At 33.7% G+C, this 16,842-nt stretch overlaps 1 protein-coding gene across 3 annotated transcripts in view; it reads right to left on the bottom strand.

Moving 5' to 3' along the window:
- The window catches only part of LOC137616638 (uncharacterized), a 73,158-nt gene that overhangs the window by 36,070 nt on the left and 20,246 nt on the right, over positions 1-16,842 (bottom strand). For 2 of the 3 annotated variants that reach the window (XM_068346548.1, XM_068346546.1), the window contains 7 exons: positions 14,821-14,990; positions 13,349-13,505; positions 12,422-12,463; positions 8,107-8,262; positions 1,522-1,662; positions 871-972; positions 357-439 (listed from right to left, as the gene is read on the bottom strand). In XM_068346548.1, the coding sequence (XP_068202649.1) occupies positions 357-439; positions 871-972; positions 1,522-1,662; positions 8,107-8,262; positions 12,422-12,463; positions 13,349-13,505; positions 14,821-14,990 (851 nt within the window). The remainder of the gene's footprint in view (positions 1-356; positions 440-870; positions 973-1,521; positions 1,663-8,106; positions 8,263-12,421; positions 12,464-13,348; positions 13,506-14,820; positions 14,991-16,842) is intronic. The other variant, XM_068346547.1, reaches the window with a different exon arrangement.

Genomic DNA, 16,842 nt, shown 5'->3' with positions numbered 1-16,842 from the left:
GCTGGTGGGCACACCCGCAACCTGTATAGCGATCGCTGGCGAGTTTTTACTGTATGTGTCTGTCGAGCAACAGAGTTGCAGCTATTATATATTCACCGGCTAAGTTAAATATTTAAAATTAATAATGGAAAATTTCAAGGTGAATGGATACGCATAAGATACGTGAGGTTCTTTCAAGCTAAGAAAACAACAATTCCTTATGTAAAACAAATTTCCCACAAACTTATTCGGATTATTGTATAAATAAAAAGTTGAAACCGGAGAGGCATTAATTTCAACAACAGTTAATCCTGCATATGGAATCTAAATCTAATTCTGTTGAGGATAAACATTATAGGTAACCTTTAAATTCTTACCTCCTGCTGCTCTGGTTGTGTTGCTGGAATGTGATCTGCAACTATATGAAGTCCTTTGGATACTAGATTACCTCCCAAACGAACTGTTACGGTAGAGGTAGAAGGTTAGGAACATGTTTAGTAATCTTTTTACTATAAACAGGAACATGTTTAGTGATCTTTTTACTATAAACAAAGTGCCCAATCATGAGTACTTGTTACAAAAATAATATCATACAACAAAATGCTTAGAATTTGTAACAATGAGTACAGTATTAATAATTCTAAAAAATTATTGACCAGGAGTGATTTGATATAAAGTTTTAATGTCATGGATCTACATATGCTCAACATAAGGGCTTGAGTCATGTTGACTACAGTAATGTTATCCATTTAACTAGCAATCAAAACAGAGTTAATTCAATATTTTACAATTTTGTGGATCTTTGTGTTTTACACAAGCTTTCTTTAAATTACAGGAAAAATACATTCCAACCATCAGTATAAATTTGTACTGGCAAAATTCAATGCTTACCTAAAGAGCCGGTGCCTTTTCTGATCCACTTGGTGCTTTTATGAGCTCCAGGAGCTACATCTTTCACAGCTAGGTTGATCTTCTTTGTGATGTCATCATATACTAAAAAGAACAAATTTCCTTGATGACTAGTACTGCAGTTTTCATTAATAATGAGAAAATCTTTTTCTCTAAATTTTTGGCAAAGTTGACATATATATGTTTCTAAAACTGTTTACATTTTTATCCCAGATGAATGCAGGAAATGGTAGATTAAAAAGAAAACCATCATTGTATTCTTTATAACTTCTTGTCAATGCATTTTATACTATAAAACAATATGCAAGTATTAAAGCTAGTATTACATTTACCATGTACAGTATATATAGACTATACATACATTTTCTAGCAATATATTGACAGTATACTGAATAGCAAGGCGTAATAAATATCTTTAGACTTTGCTGTACTACATACTGTATGTAAACAGAAATATTTGCCAATATATTAAATAAGCAGAACACTGTACCGTACTGTTAATGGATGTGTGTAATTTTTAATCAATATTTGCATAAACATTATTAAGATATATTCATGCATATATAAAGGGGTATTTTATGCATAAACCTAAAAATCAGTAATTTTTGTACATGCATTGATGAATTTTCTTACCTGTCCCAACGTTTGTTGTTATTTTCCCAACAACACCTTCTTGTTCTTCTCTAAGGTCCGTCATTTCTTGCAGGAGCGCATGCAGATCTGAACGCATAGTCTTTGAAACGTCATGGGGCAGTTCCAGAATCACTATCCTTTCTAAGAACGCAAGATGGAAAACCAAAGGTTTTCGCTGTTAGATGGATGCAACTTTTTCAAGTCGTATGTCATTATTCCAAACAATTATATTTTCACATATAATTCAGAGGTAAGCATGTTTCACAAATGATGAAGATTTGTAAGTGAAGAAAATACACATCAAACTAGGATTATTTTGTCACAAAACAAAGTGTTTGCTTTGCAGAAATAACTGGTGCTCACTACAGGGTGTTATACAATACTAAACACACATTTTGCAATATGAACCTAATCATATAAGACATGAGTTGATTCAGTTATCCATAAATTTATTCTACAGCCTATTTTAAGGGTTTAGATAACTGACGTAATAAGAAACGATGCTTTTAACAACAGAATAATTATTTGAATAGAGGACAAAATACAGTAAGTACTTTTGCAAGAGTCCATCTTTAGTAAAAATAGATATGCATGTATACATCATCCGACTGAAAAAATTAAAATAATCTTCTACATACAGAATTTTCCAATACATGAGACAAAAATATTGAAATCATAAAGGAATATACATGGCCTTAAATCATATTGCAATCAATGGCAGATAAAAACAGCATAGAAAATACAAAAATATAAAACCAATAAAACTGAAATGAGTGAAAACCAGTTTTAGTATAAAACTTTCAAAAGATCAAATGCACACAAAATACCTAGATATATAATCATGAGGACCTCAAAACCATCAGAAGCTCACTTTAAAAATCTGTTTCAAAGACACTGGCAATAACCAAATGTAGAGTACCTTTCAGAGCGTGAGATCTCCAGCAAAGTTTCTGAAAATGTTGTGAAGGCAAAGTGAAGCAAGTTCTGATTGACCTTACTATCAATTGGCCAGTCAATAGAGGAAAAAATGCTGAATAAGGTCAAGCTGCAATAAGCTTTATTGTCTTCATAATAGGGTACTTAATAAGAATTATTTGGCACCCCACTTGAAAAAAATTTAATAAAACAAAAATTGGCCAAATATCTTTCTTGGGACTCACTTTAGCAGAAAATGTTGATAAGTAAATAATTTACATAATTTTTTTCTCCAAAAACTCTTCTACAGTATTCATTTTTATGATACATTGCAATATTTTAGTGCTAAATGTGCAAAAATGTTCACATCTTTTTTTTTTACCTCTTCTGCCCAAATATTGTGTGCTTAATTTTCTTGAGTACAATATTGAAAAAAATATTCAAATTCCCAAGACAATTGTTTTTATTTTTTCAGGATTATATAAAGACATTTATTCTATCAGTGTTTCCATAATGTGGAAAATTACTTTAATGAGGAAATGCTTCATTTGAGATGCGGGTAAGACTTGAGATATTAAAGAGGAAGGTGTAAAGACACTGATAGACTGTAACATTAAGTGGAAAGATGGAAACATTCTAAGTTAGCAATACAGAAATGTGTGAAAGTGTTTGAAATATTTAGGAAGGTTTTTACAAAACAAAGGAGTTCTGAAACTTTCCAGGCAAGACAGAAAACCTCCCGAGTGCCTAAAATGTCTCTGAGAAGTCTTGAGTGGGATTTTGACTTTGTTCGTCTTCATTTTTTGTGTGGAAATGAAGCATCATATGAGCTTCTGAAAAAAAAACAAGCAAAAAACAGTCAAGTGATCATGAATCTGTGCATCATACTGAGACTCCTCATGTCATGGATGCTATTTTGAAAGTGGGTGAAATGAAAAATGATGAGTAAGGCCAAACAGTATGAAGTCGCATATGTAATGTAGTTGATTTTGTTGTTGCTGAGGTAAGATACCATTCAGCCTAAATGAAAACAATTCTTCAATATATCCTCTGGTATGAAGCGTGGTTGTCTCAAAACTTCAACAGTTTATTGAAGCAATGACTCATACTTTTAACCTGATGGGGAAAAATCGAGGAATACTAATTTCCTTTAAGTGATATTTTTGAGAGGTATGAGGATGAGCTACTAACTGATAAAACAATAAAATCTGAACTAAAAAAAAGTTATGAAAAAGAAATTGTTGCTCCCACGAATAAAAACAGAAAATCAGTGTTGTGTTTCTGTGACACAGAGAAGAAAATTCTGACTGATGCTTGGTAAGAAAAACACAGAAGTCATGACAAGAAAGAGGAGTAGCTTCGAATTGTGAATACAGCCCCCAAAATAATTACTGAAGGTATACTGTAAATTCACAGGTGTATGAAACTGATCCGTATCAACCACCAAAAAATTTCTTAAATGAATTTAATTCACTTATTCCAGATGCCCTCAACTGCCTTGTTAAAACTATTGTCCTAAAAAACAAGAAAGGAAATCAATGAAAATGGGATATGAAGTGTACAGCCCTTTCATATGGTATCCTAAGCAACCAGTCGAAGCTCTTTTATATCCCCTCTACAAATAGATCTTCCTATTCATCACAGTCAAAAGTACAGTTTTACGCATCTACTGAATGTGCTCTCTACCTTAGAATTATGTGCCTCTTAAGCTCAGGCAGCACTCTCCAGTATCAGCTTTGCAAAATCTAACCAGTGAACCTCTGACTATCTCATTTATGCAGTTTGTATTCGACAACGCTGATGTAAACATCTGTACAATTGATGGATTTAACACTTTCCACAGTATGGGAAGGATGAAGTGCCACTCCTCCAAATGATCCTACTTCAGATCAGCCAATCACAAGATTAAAAAGGATCTCCTGTGCATTCTCTGTTGGACAGTTTGGTAATGTTCCCATTAAAGCATTTGCCAATAAAATGCAGGAGGCCTGCTGCTTATAAATTTAGGGATTTAGCAATTATCAATCCAGTATCCACTACTGTATCAGTAACAACAACAGAACTCCTGTGACTACTTGGAAAATGGAAAATAAAGATAGTGTCCAGGTTGGAATAATTATATGGAGAAATGCACTGCATACAGTACTTGCCATATGAAGTGTCCCAATTCAAAATGCTCCACTTACCAATTATGACATCATTCATTTATTCAGTACTTAACCTAACTGTAGAAAAATGCAGAGAAATGAAACAAAAAAGTTGCTTTGTTTCCTTTGATCAACCTTTTAATATTGGTTACACAGAACTAAAGAATATGAATCCCTTTGTGATTGAAGATATTGGTGCTTTGCCCAATTACTGAAATAAAACAAATTTACTTAGGCATCTTTGCCTCCAACAGATGTGGCTTCTCAATTTCTCTCCTTACTTACTGCACATATCTCCAAGTGCACAAGTGGTTGGGAAATGACTGGCTACCTACACAATGGGGTTGGAATGTGACTACAAAAGGACTGCTACCAATCACTTAAGATAAAAACCCTGCTCCTCCAGACCTGCTAAACACTGTATCATGCAAATGCCTCAAAGGCTGCATGATTACCACCTGCAACTATAGAAAGGCAAGCTAAAAATGTTTACAATGGGCTGTCGTGTCAAAAGGCTTACATCATTGTTGATGAAGATGACTGCAATGATCTTATTGATGCTGCATAAGAAAACTTCCTAATGCCTTTGACTTAGAGAGTTGCCAAGATCACACATTTCATGCTCTTCCATCATAAGGAAAAATGCCGGACTATTTTAGCCATCAGAGGATACGAAGTTATGTTATTTTCAGTCTTCAGATTTGCCTTCAGGGAGATGTTCAGCGATCCAATCATCCCAGATCTTATTAAGTCTTTTACAATAGAAGTTCCTAGAAAGCCAATTTCAGCTCCATCATGGGACTTGGCTGTTGTCTTTACGGCTTTAAAAGCTCTTCATTATTACCTGGGCAGGATGAAGACAATCCAGTCATATCCTAGATCACTCTTAAGTCTCACCTAAATACCCAAACAATGGCTTGTCTAAGAATGTGATAGCCTTATTTTTTTGACAGATCATTGGGCAGGTGTCAGAGGCATTGCAACCTTATCATCTCAAGAGAGAGCATCAGGAGCTGACAGTTTTAGGGTTATGGTTACTTCTGTACGTTGTCGAACAACACATTGATTTCTTCAATCCTGAAACCCATGGAGGGCCAACTCTTTGTTTTTTCTTTATTCTATTCAAAAGAACATGATTATCTCTGATCCTTATGTCCCACTGTGGCAATAGGCAGAGTCACTGCCTGAATGCTGTGATCACTGTTCCCTCTCTTTTATGAGAAAGCTGGCAGGGGAGACAGTACTACGATGTCATACTTTAAACATTTACTGACAATCGAACCCTCTCGAAGGAAGAGACACCTTAAGGGGCTAAGATCATACAGTGCAAGTCACCCTGCCCCACATCAACAACTGAACCACTTCCATGGAAGGGACATCTTGAAGGGCCTAGATTTTTCAATGCAGGAAACCCAAGTACCAGCAACTGAACCCCTTCAACAGAAGTGACACCTTGGAAGGTCAAGATCTTTGAATGCAGAACCTCTCTCACAACATCATATGTTTCCAAAACATGACGCGACAGTTGGGATAGGACCACTACACTTACGGCTTTGTCAACAGAGCAACCATATATGATGCCTAGAAAGTAGCTCGCCATGGACACAGCCCTAACATGGAAACTGACTGATGAAATATTGACCAAGTTGCTAAAAAACCCATCGTGAACAAGGTAAGCCACAGTTCATGCAACCTTCCTAGCAACCTACTGATCATTTCTCCCATTCTACTAAATATGGGTAAGCAACAGATGTTGATTATGCAGTTGAGTATCAATACAAATGTAATTTAGAATTCAAAACTAGTTTTCTAATAATCACCTGCACAATCAACATCATATGCCCTCTCACCTACCCCACTGTCAATGATTAGAGCAGGAACAGGTGTTCCCTAGACCTAAAGAGATCAAAAGTGGTGAGACTTGATAATGAGACAGGGTACTACCATTTAGATTTGCAAGAAGGGTATCACATGAGTTCCAAGTGAACTTGATTGTCTTACATCACCCTGCTTTCACTCTACAGGTCACTTTTAACTCAAAATTTCAGCCGGTAGATTACTCTTGTTGGAAAAAGACAGTGGCCAAAACAAACATGGCAGCTTGATAGCTAGCAGGCAACATGCATAGATTATTAGACAATGTTTCGAATAATGGAATCATAGACAGTTCTATCATTCATCAACATGATCATTGTTTAATTACTTAATATATAATTATATTTTATATCATTCCAGGACTTAGTGTGTTTATTATGCATATATAACTGGATTTCAGAGTAAACGAAATTCGAAGAAACTTGCTGCAGTGAGATCTATCAGCAGATTTTGATTGTCCAGGCGAGTTTTAGAAAACTAATTCTAAATTCCAAATTACATTTTTCCCAGACTCTCGCAGCGTTCAGTCTTTCATGATATGCGCGCTTCGCGACAGTCTTGTTATGAATTTCTAATCCTTGAATCAAAGAGTTTTTAAAACACTTATATAACAATATCAGTTTCGACATACTCTTTTTTCTCATAGGTTTTAGATTTTAAAGAATATTTCATTTAATTTTTTTCTAATATTCAACATACTTTTCATTTTCCTTTTAAGCTCTCCTACAGTACCATCAACAGTAAATAGCTGTTGTAATAACATGATTGTATTCAATATAATAACATAACAAAATAATAATAATAATAATAATAATAATGATAATAATAATAATAATAATAACAATAATAATAATAATAATAATAATAATAATAATAATAATAATAATAATAATAATAATGGCTACAGGATATTAAAAACAAGGAAAATGGAAGAATTAAGCAAAGGTTCTGATATAACAACTGAGGCTATAAGGAACCAACTGAAGAAAACTCCAAACTGTAGGCTACATATGTAAATGTAAATAATTAAAGTTTGTATGTATGTATGTATGTATATTTGTATGTATGTATGTATGTATGTATGTGCAGTATATACACATACATACTGTATACATACATAAACATAAATAGTGTATATATATATATATATATATATATATATATATATATATATATATATATATATATATATACATATATATATATATATATATATATATATATATATATATATATATATATATATATACAGTATATATATATATATATATATATATATATATATACAGTATATATATATATATATATATATATATATATATATATATATATATATATATATATATATATATATACATGTATGTATGTATGTATGTATGCATGTATGTATGTGTATATTTATATGTTTGTGTGTGAAGAGGATGGCAAAACTACTTTTAAAAATGAATTAGAGATATATAGTAATAAGAGGTAAAGAGTGGAAACTATTGCATATACAAATCATGAAGTAAATAGATATAAGCACTTACAAAAGCAGTTCTTTTATAATCATTCTCACCAACAAAATTACCTTAATTTCAAATGGTGCTCCAAGACTTTTCACAACTAAAGCAGCAAAAAGACAAATAAACAAGCTTTGGGTACTAACCGGACTTACTTGGACAGGTGGAATCATCTAAGAAAACATATACATCGTTATAAGTATGGAGGCAAAAGGAGTTGTTCCCATGCAGCCTCAATCGCCAGGATCCCATAACTTCAATCATACCCAAAAGAGAGTCCTCAACGATGCCGCTTTTGGCCTCTGGAAAATGGAGGGAATATTGTTATTTTCTTTAAAGTGACACAATGGCCAACCCTGGAATCTGCAGAAATTAGCCTCTTGTCATTCAGAGAAGGGGTATTGGGTTGTCTGTAGAGTTCGATGGTAGAAGGGATTTCTCTCACATATGATTCGTATGAGGGATGAAACGACTTATAGAATATCTATATGAAAGGTCACATAAATTAGGCATGATTACATCAGTTCATTGTAATCTCCTCTCAGTCTGATCTCTTCTCGTTACGTATACAGTACATATATACAGTATAGTGAGAACTAAATCATTCATTCTTCTAATCCTTTACTGATCTAATAGCAACTTGTCATTTTACCAGTATTTTATTTCTCAATAAAACCAGCTAATTATGAAGATATTTATAAAAATAAAACCAATACATCATTATTCATATATGTAATAATTTATTTTTAACCCTTTAAAAACCAATCCTTAAAATAATGATGTACAAAAACTTTTAGTCCGTTAATTTTTATGCATTTGTAAGACATTTTTGGAACTGGCCTTTATGGTCAGAAAAATTTCATACGAGGTTAGGTTATTTATTTGGTGAATTGGCCGATTGTTTTGATCACACCTTTACCTGACCAGGCCAGCTCTTTTACCTTTGATTTTCAACTGAATCAATTTTTTTCAATTTACTTCATTGTATTCCATCTTATACACTTCTTGCCATCAAAATATCCCAATACATTATGTGGTTTGCGATCAAGTAACCAGCAGTATGTTCCATTCTCCCGGCTCTCTAATAATTCATGTTGTCAGGTAACAACAACAACAAACAAAAACTGCAGACGTTTTTAATTCACAGAGGCCTCAGACATGTCTTCAACTTAGGTTTTAGTAAATAATGTGTATCATACGTCATTTTGCAATGGGTAGCTTTAATGTTTTAGCACAATATTTTCATGTTTTCTTATCACGCAACATGTAAAATTGAATATTTCAAGACACTTTTCTTATAGGATATTTCTAATGCAAAAGCAAAATAAAGAAATTAATTTCATTAATAATCTTAAGCATGGTTTTTGGTATACAGTAATAAGGTACATCATGACTACAGTACTGATTTGGTTGCAACTGTTGAGCTGTGACGAATTATTTGTTTCCCCTTGTTTTTATTGATCAAGATTAAAATTCTTAACCGTCCTTCAAGAAATCAACGACTCGCAAACATACCTCCAAACCAAAGCATTGAACTTACTGTACAAAAATGTGATCTAAAACTCAGGGCATTAGAAACATTTCTAGATGAAAACAGGGACAAGCTAGTGAGTAACGGTATTAACTGCTTTCTTCTTGTGTCTAGGGAGGTGAGTGAACATCTTTTCCCCTTCAAACATCCCACTCTAAGACTGACTGCGCTGAGAAGGAAAAGGCAGGTTAGACTCAGCGGGCAAGGGTTGTTAACCCAAGCGGGCCATCTTATTCAAGACAGACATACACTGAGTCGACAACGAGAAAGGAAGTGTTTGAACTCCCCAACAGCAATAACGCTGCTGGTCTCAAAGAAAGCCTCCCTAATACCAACAGTGTTTCGTAGACTCTCGAGTCCTATACAGCGGCAACATTGACCCTCCAGGACAGGCCCTGACAATTCTGCAAAAATCCCTTTATTCATCATACATGCGAGGCTGCCCCAGAGCCATAGGAATGGAATCCTTCATGAGTTAAATAGGTGTGAAAATATGATCACAATACCCCTTACATAAGACAATTTGTTTAATTATAGATCACTGTCTGGATTAGAACATTCAGGCGAACATACAGTGTTGTAACTGTTATCATTATTGTGTTGAAAAAAAAATTATTGTTGGGTTTTTTATAAGCGTAATGGATATTGGAAACTATTCAATCGATTGCTGGCCAGGTGTTTGACTAAATCCCTTTATTCCTGGGATAATAAATTGATTTATCAGGTAAATTTCTAATATAATTTATAAACAGTACTAACTAAATCACTCCCTCAGAGGCAATTAAGATTATTAAATGCTCCTGCCACACTGTTCAAAGGATTTTTGAGTGAATGAAACTGAGTCAGGGATGTTTGGCTGAAACCTACAATGAAGGGGATCTCTCCTGTGTAGATGAAGTGAACACTCCTTATTCTAAAATTAGACCCACACAGAGGTTTTACAATAAATTTGACCATCGCAATACCGCTTCCCCTCTGCTCTTGTGTTGTTGTCCTTACATTTAACAATGGTCCAGCATGCTCAGTTGGGGTGAAGTATTCAAGGCCTGGAGTAGTGCCTGAACACTGAGGTAGTGCTGGTACTGACAAATCCAGTAAACATAAATTGATAAAATTATCTGGACTTGAATCATGTGAAGTTTAGGAACCACGGCATTATAGGTTTCTCCCTATTGACACAGTAGGGATCCAATCCCCTGGATAGGGTCCTACATGCCTGTTGTGGGGAAGTTTTTGCTGAAAGTAAAATTCCCACACGTAAATATTTTCCACAGGACCAATTCCCAGCAGATCTGGCCCCTAGAAGGATAGAACAGATACTGAGTCTTGAGCAGGTACTGAGTCAATACAGTGATCATGTCCATGCATATGCTAACACTAGATTGCTCTACTTGGCTGAGTAGATAGATGAAGTGTTCTTATTGGCTGAAAACGTAAGGCATGAAGTACATCACAAAGGCAGCGTTTATTAGACTTGTTAAGATGGTCAAAAATGTATCCCATACAGGGCACTTGTCCACAAATGGATTAAACTCTAACATACTTTAGATACATAAAAATATAAAAAAGGAGACTAGAGATTAACTAAATGCCCAGGAATCTAGTTCTGTCAAGAAGTTCCCCTTTGCATGAAACTCATTACCAATAGTTTTTAAAATCCTGGGTAATTTTCCTATTCATTCTTAATCATAAGTACGATATATAAAGAAAATATTTATCTAATATCTCTATAAGAGAAAGAGACACGTCTCAGAGCAGGCAGCACCCTTGTTCAGGGTAATTAAGAAAAAATATAAATTCTAAAGTTAAAGGTACAATTAAATAAAATCTATATACTGTATTAGAATATAAAGCTTGAAGATGTAAAAGGTAAAGATATGTAGAACCAACATTTACCTTGACAATAATTGAATTACTTTCTCTTCACAGTAAGGGAAGATAATGTTAATATGGTATAAGTTCAAGCCAATTCTCAATCTCTGGTTCATCAAAATAAATATATTTAAATATAAATAAACATGTCTAAACTACAGGTAAGCCCCCAAAGTCTGAAGGTTTCATTATAGTGCTCTGGCAACCTACTGATCAACAGCGTGTCTGATTTGTTAACCGTAGGTTGTCAGGGTATTATAATAAAGCCTTCCCAATCCTAGGCTATAATTACTCTTTCTATTTAGGAGCAGAGAGGTGATATATCCCCATACCTTGCATCAAACCAAAGCTTCCACTAAAGAGGAATCTTTTATTACTATTATCATTATTACTTGCTAAGCTACAACCCTAGTTGGAAAAGCAGGATGCTATAAGCCCAGGGGCCCCATCAGGGAAAATAGCCCAGTGAAGAAAGGAAACAAGGAAAAATAAAATATTTTAAGAACAGTAACATTAAAAAAATATTTCCTATATAAACTATAAAAGCTTTAAAAAACAAGAGGAAGAGAAATTAGATAGAATAGTGTACCCGAGTGTACCCTCAAGCAAAAGAACTCTAACCCAAGACAGTGGAAGACCATGGTACAGAGGCTATAGCCCTACCCAAGACTAGAGAACAATGGTTTGATTTTGGAGTGTCCTTCTCCTAGAAGAGCTGCTTACCATAGCTAAAGAGTATCTTTTACCCTTACCAAGGGGAAAGTGGCCACTGAACAATTACAGTGCAGTAGTTAACCCCTTGGGTGAAGAAGAAGATCCAGTATATTCTTATCACCCCTACTTTATAAAGTAACCAAGCCTTATTGAAACATGAAATTACTGGAAGTCTTATTAGTTAAATAAAGTTGGACATCCGCATTTATCAGTCCTGAGAAAAAGTTGTCTTGCAAAAGCATATCATGCAAAAAGAACCCTTCATAAAAAGAATTTTGATTTTTTTTAGGAGTAATTGAAAAGTGACCATCACTTTTGAATCAATATCGATACAATCAACTTACCACATCCCAAGCTTCCTTCATCGAGCATTCCCGTTTCACTTCCTGTAAAATACTGCATTACCAGAGATATGTTCACACAAAGGGAAGTACAGGTAAACATAATAAATTTTTTATGGTCAATGGAAATACTGTAAAAGGAAAAAACAAAAACAAAAAACACGGCTTCATCAGGTAAAATACCTACATATTTGTAGACATTTAGTAATAATGTTTATAATCTTGAAAAAAAAATGACACAATCAAGTAACATATAAAGTACATAATCTAACAATTATTTCTATTTAAATATATATATATATATATATATATATATATATATATATATATATATATATATATATATATATATATATATATATATGTATATACAACTATATACATAAACTCACTCTCTCTCTCTCTCTCTCTCTCTCTCTCTCTCTCTCTCTCTATAAATATATATATATATATATATATATATATATATATATATATATACATATATATATACATATACATATATATATATATATATATATATATATACTATATATAAACATGTATATATTCCTTAATATCGAATTTGCTCTTCCTCAGGCCCAAAGATTGAAGAGAAATTTAATTTTATGACAAAAATTTCTGCTCTGTCAAGGATTCAAACCTTAGCAGAGTCCTGAGGTGACAGTCGATTGGTGTACCTTCAAGTTAAAAAGATATTTGATGCTTATTTCAATAAAAAAAATCACGAGTGTTAGAGATGAAATATTATAGTTTAACAGCTAAGTAAGAAGAGATGAATTGGAACAGATGGAAATTAAACAAGAGAGCAAAATATGGTTGAGACCGACAGGACACTAAGAGGTTCTTAAGGACCATTAAAGAGGAAAGCTCAACTTCGATATATACCTTACCCTAGGATGCTTGTGAAAAAGGCAACAATAATCTTACTGATTTTCTTAAAGACGATCATTTCCAGGGGCTTTGTGGGAGAGACGATGTGTCCTTCCTCCTGAATGAAGTAGATCTTGAGGCCCTTTGCTCCCTTCCATGATATCACGCAGTCTGGAGGCGCTTCGCCTTCTCGAAGAGTCGTCCACCAATGAGGCTTGAATTGAAAGTGAATAATAAATGAATTAATAAATAGATGAATAAACAAACAAATGAAAAAACAATTACATAGATAATCAAATAATCATACAAACAATGAAAACATATGTACGTAAATCACAAGCCAAGGAATAGAATAAATAAAATTTTTATTAAATTAAATAAACTAATGAATAAATTAATACATGTCTGTATCAAGTACCATCCCCATCAAGACACAATTATAAGAGCATAAAAGATGAGGGTGTAATACAACGTTACAGCTTTACAAAAGCTAGGAATGTTGTTGAGCATGGCAATGGGTCCCAAATGAAACGAGATATATAGTGTTGAGAATAATGCTCATTATAAAAACAATACACTTTGCAACCATTCATAGAAAAAGTGAAATCACATTTTGCTACAGAATTTAGGAATCTGATGTGTGTGGAAGTACCATCAAAACAAGTGAATAATAATGATAATAATAATAATAATAATAATAATAATAATAATAAACAATAATAAAAAAAATAATAAATAATAATAAATAATATATAATTACAATAATAATAATAAATAATAATAAATAATAATAATAACAATAATAATAATAATAATAATAATAATAATAATAATAATAGTAAACGAGTGTGAATCTGAACTTCCTGAAATCAGGTGATGTTGAATTCGTCCTTTCAAGGTCACAGAAAGTCAAAGGTCATGTCTCATTTTAAAACTCATATGCGGTTTTCTATCTGTCAATAATATTAATCAGTAATATATATATAAATGTACTTTTGATATAAAGAATTATATTCTCGGCTTCAGAAAATTAAGATTTTGGTATTGGTTTCAAGTAAATCTGATAAAATTTGAGTTAGTCAAAAATCAATTCTGACCTTTCAGGTCAATGTGACCTTGACCTTGACCCTAAGAGGTTCAAATTTTAATGGGGTATATTGTGTAATAGTGCATCTCTCAAGACAATTTCAATTGTATCAGTCGATTAATTATTTGTAAAGTAGGTAACAAACAAACAAACAAAAATCTACCAAAACAGCATCAATTCCTCATCTCGATAGTGCCGAGGTAATAATAAACATAAAGACTTAATATATATATATATATATATATATATATATATATATAACGGATTTTGAGCGAAGCGAAAAATCTATTTTTGGGTGAGATAGCCATGACGTCCTGATGGAAGGTTCCTTCAGTAGCAGTCAAATATACCCTTAGGAAGCTACTGAAGAAACCATCCATCAGCACGTCATGGCTTGAGCCCAAAAATATATATATTCCCAGCTAACTGGAGACTATCGCACCTGTTGTTCTAGTGTTGCAGAAGGAGCAGACGGAACATTGACGGGAGGGCTGGGAGCAGGGCGCACCGGAAGGCGAGATGCTGCTGTTGGTGATGGTGGTACCCCCGGGCCTACAACCGCAGGGTGAAATCCAGGATGGGTTCCTCCGGCTGACAGGACTTCGATAGGCACTGGAACAAATCATTGTTATAAGCGATAAAAGAATAAATAAAAAAGGAATTCGAAAATAAGGAAGTACGTGTGATGGTGATAATAATCAATAATTTCAAAAATAATAATTTTAATAATTCTAATAATATTAATTTTAATAATAATTATAATTTTAATAGTTGAATATATTATACAAAGCACTTAATATGTCATATATAATGAATACAGATTAGGAAACACTGATAGCAATACAAAGTAACTAAAAGTTAAAAAACAATGTCTATGTATAAGTATAAATCGGCTAGCGTTCTTGCTCAATGACTCATTCAGGGCACATCAAATTTCTTGTCTCTTCAAATATTTTATTTCTAGTAGCTATATATCTTTACATTTCAAAACATTATAAAACGGATTTTGAGCGAAGCGAAAAATCTATTTTTGGGTGAGATGGCCATGACGTCCTGATGGAAGGTTCCTTTAGTAGCTTCCCAAGGGTATATATTCCTTTATCTGTAGTCATATATACCCTTGGGAAGCTACTAAAGGAACCTTCCATCAGGACGTCATGGCTTGAGCCCAAAAAATAGATTTGCATAAAGAGCTCTAGCTTACAAGTAATAAGCAGTATGAAAATTAACAAAGTGTCATTTCTGCACAAGATTAAAATTATTTTATCAGATGAGCGTAGGCTACCGGTATTAGCTTATGCATCGAAAACTTGGAGCCTTACTAAAGCCATAGAACATAAAATAGTTACAACTCAAAGAGCTATGGAGAGAATAATGAAGGGAATCATATTAAGAGGCAATAAAAGAGCAACAAGGATACGATAGCAAACTAAACTAGAGGATATTCTAATAAGAAAAAGAAATGGACACAGGCAGGACATATAATTAGAATGACAGATAATAGATGGACATTAAAAAATAACAGAGTGGGTCCCTAGAGATTGCAAAATAAGCAAGGGAAGGAAGAGAAGACGATGGATTGACGAGGTAAGAAAATTTCTCAAGATAGATTGACACAGAAACTCTATACAGTGGAGTGTTCGAAAGGTCACTCTGCTGGTGCTATAGTCCATTTCTTTTAGCGAGGCATATTTGCACCGACTCGCAGCGGTGCCCTTTTAGCTCAGAAAAGTTTCCTGATCGCTGATTGGTTAGAATTATCTTGTCCAACCAATCAGCGATCAGGAAACTTTTCCGGGCTAAAAGGGCACCGCTGCGAGTCTGTGCAAATCTGCCTCGCTAAAAGGAATGGACTATAGGCAATCAGGATTTAGTAGCAATTACGTAATCTATCTCATCATAGGACCATATGAAAACACACTCGCCACAGAGTCATTTTATAACAAAAAGAAATGTGTGCATGTTCCAAGGTCATAACAAGGCCCAATACTGTTAAAAAATTAAGCGGATTATAATTGGAAAAAAGGGATTGAGATAAAACCTATGTTTGCCATACACATCAATCTGATACTGATTCTTAGATCACATTAACCCTTTTACCCCCAAGCTATGTTGAACTTTCAAGCACATTTTGCTATATCTTTTTTTTTTTTATTGCTCTAACAGCCTTAATTTTTGTCATAGAGAGGTCAGGTCGGTCTCATTCTTTTGGAAAAAGCCTGAAGTTTCTCATAAAGTTATAAAAAATATGCAAATACATGTAAATAACAGTGTTTTGCAAGGACGTACCGGTACGTCCATTGGGGGTGCTACATCCCCGACGCCTTTCCCCTAATGTTTTTTACGTTTTCAATGCTTTGGAGACTATGTATCCATTCTAGAAATAAAAAAAAAGTCATTCACCTTTGGGTGGTCCGAAGGTCGGATAAGATAAGTGAAATTACTGAAATTGCAACACACTTTG

This window comes from Palaemon carinicauda, chromosome 22, assembly GCF_036898095.1.
Source record: "Palaemon carinicauda isolate YSFRI2023 chromosome 22, ASM3689809v2, whole genome shotgun sequence".
Classification (NCBI taxonomy): Eukaryota; Metazoa; Arthropoda; class Malacostraca; order Decapoda; family Palaemonidae; genus Palaemon; species Palaemon carinicauda.
This window is presented reverse-complemented; position numbering and strand designations above follow the sequence as displayed.